Source organism: Anarrhichthys ocellatus, unplaced genomic scaffold, assembly GCF_004355925.1.
Source record: "Anarrhichthys ocellatus isolate YVR2014 unplaced genomic scaffold, GSC_Weel_1.0 scaffold11, whole genome shotgun sequence".
In the NCBI taxonomy this organism is placed as follows: domain Eukaryota; kingdom Metazoa; phylum Chordata; class Actinopteri; order Perciformes; family Anarhichadidae; genus Anarrhichthys; species Anarrhichthys ocellatus.
Genome location: NW_022280041.1, coordinates 860,738 through 869,080, shown reverse-complemented (window position 1 = coordinate 869,080; position 8,343 = coordinate 860,738). Strand labels below are relative to the sequence as shown.

At 41.2% G+C, this 8,343-nt stretch overlaps 1 protein-coding gene across 1 annotated transcript; it reads right to left on the bottom strand.

Annotated features, from left to right (window-relative positions):
• Nucleotides 1-6,711: 6,711 nt before the first annotated feature.
• LOC116385839 (tripartite motif-containing protein 16-like) lies at nt 6,712-7,856 on the bottom strand. The gene has a single exon (XM_031851596.1). It carries the CDS (start codon nt 7,632-7,634, stop codon nt 6,915-6,917), a length of 720 nt encoding a protein of 239 aa, XP_031707456.1. The 5' UTR covers nt 7,635-7,856; the 3' UTR covers nt 6,712-6,914.
• Between the last annotated feature and the right edge of the window lie 487 nt (nt 7,857-8,343).

Genomic DNA, 8,343 nt, shown 5'->3' with positions numbered 1-8,343 from the left:
ACGGTACTGCATCCTTATGCAAACTTCGGTTTCCTTCTTCCTCGAATCTCTGTTTATTTTCTATTCTAGTTTACAGAGAGGGGGGGGAATTTTGTTTTTGGTTGTTTTGATGTAAAATCTTGTTTTTACTGAAAAACAAAGCGATACAAGGCTAGTATTTCTTTTCTTTTTTTTAAGAGTACATAGGCATTTTGCAGTTATTTGTATAAAGAAATGGGTTCCAACCTCTGCCTGATGTTTATTTTTTTGTAACTATATTACAGTTTATTTGCTGCTGTGTAGTACAGTTAACAGTTGGACGATGAAGACGATGTTCTGCTCCCCCTCCCCCTCCAGTCCTGCAGAAACTCGGATGAATAGAGCAGGGTGTTGGTGAACACACCCTGCTGTACCGGAGTCTCTGAGTTGAATGCGGTTGTTTATTAGCTTTACAGGACAGTTAAACACTAAATACTGTGGAGGTGTTTCCTTCGTATGTGCTTTATTTTTCAGCGACGTTCGTCCGATATACGAAAAAAAGAGAAAACTGTGGAAATGGAAATCCTCCTTCTGTAAATACGGAAAACTCAAGTTGTCGCTTTTTTCATTTTATCGCCCCCCCCCCCCCCCCCACACCTTATTTTGTTTTACTTCTCTCTCTCTCTCTGAGGGGGGGTTGGTAGGAGGGGTACTCGGAGGCGATTGGAGCATCGGCATAGTGTTTATATTTATCAAAACTTTTTTGCTTTCGATAGAGCTATTGCAATAAAAATGTGTTCATGTAAACATTTGTCTGTGTTTGATGTGTCATCAACCAGTACATGATGTACATTTACTCAAGTACACAATCAAGGTATTTGTACTTTACTCGCAGCTTTACACTTCTACATCTCAGAGGTACATATTGTACTTTTTACTGTACTACATCTCAGAGGTACATATTGTACTTTAGTGATAGTATATCATTATTTTGAGATGCAAAGACATTTTAAAATACAAATACATTATTTTGAGATGTCATCTTTTGACTATAAGGAACATTTTTGGGAAAATGCCTATTTTAGACATCCCATCATTATCTATATTGTTCTCAGTCTTTGTTTAATTTCATTCGACTGACTCCATGTGATCTGGAACATACAGTATATGATCGTTATGAACTCTGACCTCTCACTTTTATTGATGCAGATTAAACCCAGTTATAGAATTACACTGAACATTACATCCTGAATGAATAACGGAGCAAAAGGAACCAACGTGACTGAGGATGTGTTGTTTTCCTTCCACTGAACTCGTAATCATTCGTGTGTTTCACGAGGTTTTTGTGACCCGTAGGCCTCGGAAACAACAAAACAAGCACTCGCTTCCTCATTCCTGGAGCTCTTTTGGCAGGTAAGTAGGTTTTTATACGGTGACACGCGAGTGTTTGTCCCGCTCACGTGACCGACGTCTCAGAGTCCAACCGTCAAAACAACGTCAAAGTTCAGTTTGGTCACGAGGGGTCAGCTGAGAGGAGAGTTGTGCTTCACAGCTCTGTTCTTCTGGTTTCTGCCTCTAAAATAACAAACAGCTGCAATACAAAACCGTTTGCACTGTAGCTTTGATATCGCTTCATTAAATTACTTTTTATACATTTTACACCAAAGTTTGCAGACTTCAAAAAAGTGTGCAACATATATTCAGTTCCTCGCTACAGCAGCACACGGAGAGAAATAAATACTATCAATTACATTTCCAACAATTTGATGAGAATGAAGATCTTGTAAGTCACTAGGAGAAACTTTTACAAAGTAATGACTAAATATATCAATATGAGGTAGTATTTAACTCATAGGAAAGTTTCTCGTTAATTTGAGATATTAAGTCTTTAATTTGAGATATTAAGTCTTTATTGTGAGATATTAAATCTTTAATTTGAGATACTAAGTCTTTATTGTGAGATATTAAATCTTTAATTTGAGATACTAAGTCTTTATTGTGAGTTAATTCGTAATTTTTTGGACATTTTGCGATATAAAGTTATTATTTTGAGATACTGAAGTCACCCTCATTCAAAAGAACGATGATAAAACATTGACTTTAAGTCTTGTTATGAGATGTGAATCTTCCATCTAATTTCATGACATGAGTTCAATGTAAAGAGTCACTTTTAATGCAGTTTCTCTATCATGTTCAAGTCATCAAGTCAGTATGAATACATTTACTGACTTAATTACAGATCAAATAAGTTGTCCATCAGTCATCTGAAAACCACATTAGATTAACAGTTTCATAAAAAGGATTTTTGGTTTGTGAGGATTCACGCTGACGCCACAGTTTAAGAGCAACTTCCTGCTCTGTTTTCTGTTATTTTAAATGTCCCGATGCCAAAACCAGAGTCAATTACACTTAAATGTCTAACTGTGCTGTGATTCCCTCCTCATCAGGCTCTCTGTGACTAAATAAAGGGCTGATGTTGAGCCTCAGGGTTTTAAGAAAGTTATCAGCAATCAAGTCATCTAATGTGATCACATCTGAGTCATATTTTGCGCTTTTTTCGGCCTCATTGCTCAGCGGACAGAAAAGCTCAAACGGTGGTCAAACTCAAGGGTCTAAATCAAAAGTTAAAAGTTTGAAACGCCACATCTGATCTCTGCACGTTATCAGATCGCCGTCATTAATAGTCAAACATGAATCTATTTCTTTAGAGAAAGCTTGGCTTGTTCTCTGATTGCACTAAGCTGGACATTTGGAAACTTTCTCTGACGACATCTGAGCTCCTACGTACGTCAGCTCACAAGTGTTTTCAAGATTCAAATCCTTTCTCACAAGATTTACATTTTTTCCCCATTTGAGGTATTTATTTATGTGACGCAACTGGCAGTAACTCAACTGCAGGGTGAACCCAGAGAGCCACAAGTTCTGAGATAAGAGACACAACAGATGCAACACGGGAGGAAGTATTCACATCAGTGAGTCGAGTAAAAGTACTAATACAACAAACTGAAAGTTGGTGTTAAACACAGACCAACAAAAAGATTTACACTTCTGCTACTTTTACATCAGATTATTTTGGAATAAGTATTCAAGTACTTTTCTTAAAATATTTACCTCTGAGATATATTGGACTATAAGTCTAAAGTAGCATGCAATGGAAATACTCAAGTAAAGTACAACTTCCTCACGTTTTTAATGTACTTCAGTACCCTTACAGTAGTCTTCTAAATGCACTGAGTTACATTCCACCACTGAACAGATGTTTAGTGATTCTTCTTTACGACATTTGTCATGTGTCCGGGATACTAAACACGCTGAATGCTTCCTGCAGCACCTAACAGCTAGCCGATGAACACTGTGGAGCACTTAGCATCTAAAGAGTCCAACGTGTTTGGAGTTAGAGGCAGAAGGAGAACAAATATTAGTCTTACATTCATCCGGAAGGACAGGAACCCGACACAAGATGGCTGCTACTGTTGCTCCCTGTCTGCTGGATGTGTAATCACCTCATCAACAGGTGTTTTCACTCATACCTGATGAGACCTCACTCTGTGTGGATCACACAGGATCATCACCAGCTTCCTGTACCGTGAATCCCAGTTTGTCTCTGCTCTTCTTCTACCTGAGCAGATCTCTAACTTGCGTAGGTGCTACGTATCCTTTAACAATCTTTCATTTGAATAGTCTTGGGTTGCTAAAACTCTAAGAAATCACTCTGAAGACATGACCTCAGTGACTTCATTTCAGCTTAGGTCCCCCAGATATATCCACTACAGGACTGAGTTACATTATTAATTAATAAATTCCGCGCTGACTGACCGACCTTGGCATTGAAACCCGGAGAGGTATGATGATGAAGTGTTTTCCGTGAGTGTGGATGACGAAGGCCGGTGGACCAAGCAGGGGGCATTTCAACACTAGCATGTGACCCGCTAGGGTTTCATTACTGATGGACGAACCAGTGGGCCCACTGGGGACGTAGAGCGCTGCTAGAGTTTCAAAACAACACTCGGTGCGTGCTGCTGTGTGTGCAAATGCGTATACAGTATGTGTTTATGTGCATGACGTGGGCCATGGCTCGGAGCCCAACATGCGCGCAATCTGCTGAACGCGGCTCGTCGACTATTAGCGCGGCTATTAGCATCTCCGTCAGCGAGCGCATACGAGTTTTCCCTGGCGGGAGGCTTGACCTCGTTGATGCTCAACAAACAGCATCCGTCTTCAAGAAAAGATTCCATCGACACGAGGGGTGATGCCTCCTTCTCATCCTAGAAAGTTTCCTATTTAGGTAGCGAGCTAGACGGGCTTTCCAGTAATCTCCATGAAGTAGATGACGTCTTGTAATCGGATATGTACTGAAAGCAAAAAACACCTGCCCTTAGAAAATAATGTCTGACATTAAAAATATAAAAAAGCTGCATCGAGAGGTTCATCCATCATTGGTACCCATCTACGGAGCATCTGTGATATTGGTGAGGTGGGGTGCCTGCGCAGAGCGAAAAAGAGAAGATATTAAAAGACGATACAAACTCCAGCAACAGCCAGTTCACCCGGCTGCCAGCTGGTGAGCCTTACAGAAGTATGACGCTGACGTACAACAATTATGATGATTTAAAAAAAACGTGGGACACTTTTCACAACATGTACAAACGATGACGGAGCAAACATGGGTTCATTGGGGAAGAAGATGCAGGAACCAGATCCTTAAATGTCCTAGACGTACATTAAACTCCTGTGATCTTGGGAGAATATTTTTCAAGTTTTTTTGCTCAGGGAACACGTTATCCGTTTTGGGATGGCCGCTCTTAACACCAGGGAACCCGAACAGCCGCCACCAGCATTGTGATACAGCGCTTTGTGTTTCGTTGCGCATCCCCGTACTTACCTTTGTGCGGCGAACGGAAGCCGGGGGACAAAAGATCAGCATGTCTTTCCAGGAACCAGCAGCCACTTAGCTCTAAATAGCTTAGAGAGCTGAGACAACAGGCCTGGAGACGCACACAGAGACCACCGCACCTCCAGTACTCTGGTGTGTCTGTAGCTCAGCCAATACGCATCAGGAAGTAGATTAGTGAAGAAAGCCTGCAGCTTTAAACGGCTTAGGAAACCGAAACAATAGCTGCAGCGTCTGCACAGAAACAGAAAAGGGAAAGAAGGAACTCCCTGGGTTTATTTTCTAGAGGGATTTTATGTGTTTTGCATTATTTTGCATCAACACAAGAATCTTTTTAAATGACGAAATACAGCAAAAGCAACCTACATGACATAATCAGCCAAACATTTCATTTTCAGCTCAAAACCATATTTTGTTCATTAAATATAAAGTGTAGTGCAGGACTCTTCATGTGTCACTTCTACCTGCTGACAGCAGACCAAAGGATGGACAGTGTCTTCTGATTTTGGGCCGAATACAGCAGCAAACTCAAAATGAATTTTCTATCAAAAGTATTTATAATAATAATATTAATAATAATAAAAAAACGTATTTCTGTATCTGCTGCTCTTAAATGTTATTTCTCAAATTCATTGAATATTTTAACCTCTAACACAGTGCATGACCTCAGGGCCACTCAAGATATTGTGATGATTCGTGTAAATAAGTTAAAAAATGTCCATATTGGTTTCTGTTCAGGCCTTCAGAGATGATGATACAAATGTCAATTTAAACCTGTAAGTGTTTAAATTTCTGTAAAAGAGAAATGCAATAACCTCTTCAACATGGTTTCTTTTCTTTCTTTTAAAGAGGTTCTTATGCATTTTATTTTCTTCTTTCTTCTTTTGGACCGTAATATCGTTTGTTTTTGTCTTCTGCTTGTTTGATATTTTAAATATTTATTCATTTTTTGATAATTCCTGCCATCATACAGTTTTGTTGGCACGTTAACTTTATGTTTCCTGAAGCAACTGTTTCCATGACTTTTATATTGCCACAGAGTAGTGCTTTTATTCTAATATTTGTACGATGCAAAAAGCCAAAAATATACAAAAACACGCCTTTATAAGATATGTCCCCCTATGAATAATGTTAACAAATATAACAATATAAACCATATGAAGAGATAACCTAATAACCCATGGAGGCATTAATGTTTATGTTGTATGTAAATGGCTTTTTTTACTAAATGTTATTAGAATCATTTTAATTTAGCCAGTTGCATGTTCTCTTACACATGTTGCTCTTTCAAAGCACATACAAGCTACATAATATATGAATGCATCTTTTCATCATGCAGTGAGCACATGAGAAAGAATTACACTTTTTTTTCTCTGCTGGTAAGTTTATATCCTCTGACTGTGATGTAATGCTGCCATCTGCTGCGTACGTCACGTATTGGGAGACCTCTTAAATTATTTGGGAGTTTGGAGATCAATCCATAACCCTTCAAAAGAAACCAGTTATCTTTAGGACACACAGCACGAGTGTTTCCACCCATGAGTCCACCGTTTCCCTCACAAATGTGCAATCAATTAAATCACCAAAACCTCATTGAATTGAACCTTAATGAGGTCCCTATAAGGTCTGGTGCCCACTACTGCACACATTATTCACTATAGTTCTACAATTTGGCAGTCGCCATCTTGGTTCTTTTGCAGCGAATAAACAGGAAGTGACCATATTTGGACTGTGGAGTGACATAGAGACGCCGTATACGTCTCTGATAGCGACCTGTCATTCATCGTGTAGCCCCGCCCTAAAGCATCCCCTGCTTTATGGTCTGTGTGTAATAAAATCAAGAGAGAAGTAGAGTCATTTTCTCATAGACTTCTATACAACCAGAGGAGTCGCCCCCTGATGGACACTAGAGAGAATGCAGCTTTAAGACAAAGCTTTGGTCGCCGCCGGTTTAAGGCAAAGTTTGAACGTTAAATGTCAACTGACAATTACAAGCTCCCCGTAACATTACAAAAAGCAACACATTTTGGGACATTTACATTTAAGGCAGCAAAAGACAAACTGGTCAACTTGAGGCTTCGTGGCACACAACAGTAGCAGCGGATGTGTCCCCGTGAACCCAAAGTCCGGCATAGAGCGGCCGAGTGAACGCGGTCTGGTATCTGTGGAGGAGGGTCATGGTGTCGGAGATGCTGTAGAAGGACAGGATGCCTGCCCCGTGGTCCAGGTACACCCCCACTCTGCAGGACATTGGGTGGGGTGCGGCAGCGTGGATGTACATGTGTCTGACTACGTAACGGTTGTTGAAACAATCCAGAGCCCAGGACGTGTCGTTGCATCCAAAATTACTTCCAGTTCCCGTTTTGCTGATGTCTTTGTATGAGACGGCGACAGAGACCGACCCCCCGCTCCTCTCCACCTCCCAGTAATGGCGTCCGGTCAGAGCCTCTTTACCCAGGACCAGAGACCCTTCCAGGAATCTGTCCGGGTGGCTCGGATACCCCTGATCTTCGTGCATATTTGTTGCTTTTCGGTTCCCCTCGGATAACAGCAGACAAGCGCTTGCTGTGTTTGGATCGAGCGTTATTTCACACGAGTATTTCAGGAAGTCAGCCCTGATCTTGGGCTCTTCTTCAGCGTCTGTCTGTAACATCTGGGTGCGATCCTCAGTGAGAATTTCCTGTGGTTTATCGGTCTCATCTGCAGGTCCTGGAGCAGCCGTCTTCTCTGGCTGCTTCGCTGAATCTGCTGACATGTTGTTTTCCTCCGGGACAGGCCTCGGCATTAAGGAGCAGGGAAAAGACAAACAGTGTTTTTCCTGGTCAGTGTGAAGTCCTTGCACCTCTCAGTTTCACTTCCTGTTGAAAGCTGTCCTCTGATCTCGGGTTTAACGTCCTTCGTGTGCACTAACTGATCTGCACTGCATGTGGATTGTCAGCTCTCTCACTTCGCAGCACGCTGGTTGGATCCATCTGTGCACTGGCAGATCTGTGCAGGAGGCCGGCCTCTTGGACTGAACGGGTCTGGCTTTGTTGTAGAGCAGGAAGACGAGAGAGGGGTTGGTCTGGGTTTCAAATTCCTTTCCAGGAAAAGAGGAGCGGCTTGTGTTCACAGCTATAGTTTACAAGACTGACTGAATACAGTCATTCCAACACTTTTCCCTCACAAGAGAAGGTTAAAACTGAATCCGTTCTGAATCTGTTAAAACCAGGCGGCGACCTGTCAATCACCGTGTAGCCCCACCCCTAAAGCATCCCCTCCTTTATGGTCTGTTTGACTCTAAATGGACCATAATGTGCGAAATGAACATCGTGCTGTATTGAAGACTTGAAACTAGAGATTGAGACCATAAACTGTGTTGTTTGTCTATTTATTAAACCCAAAAAACATAATTAATCTTCAGAATTAATTTGAACAAAAGGAAACAAAAGGAGCCAGTGAAGTTGAAAAGACATCCGTTTTACTTCCAGTTGAAGGAGCAGCACATCATCAGG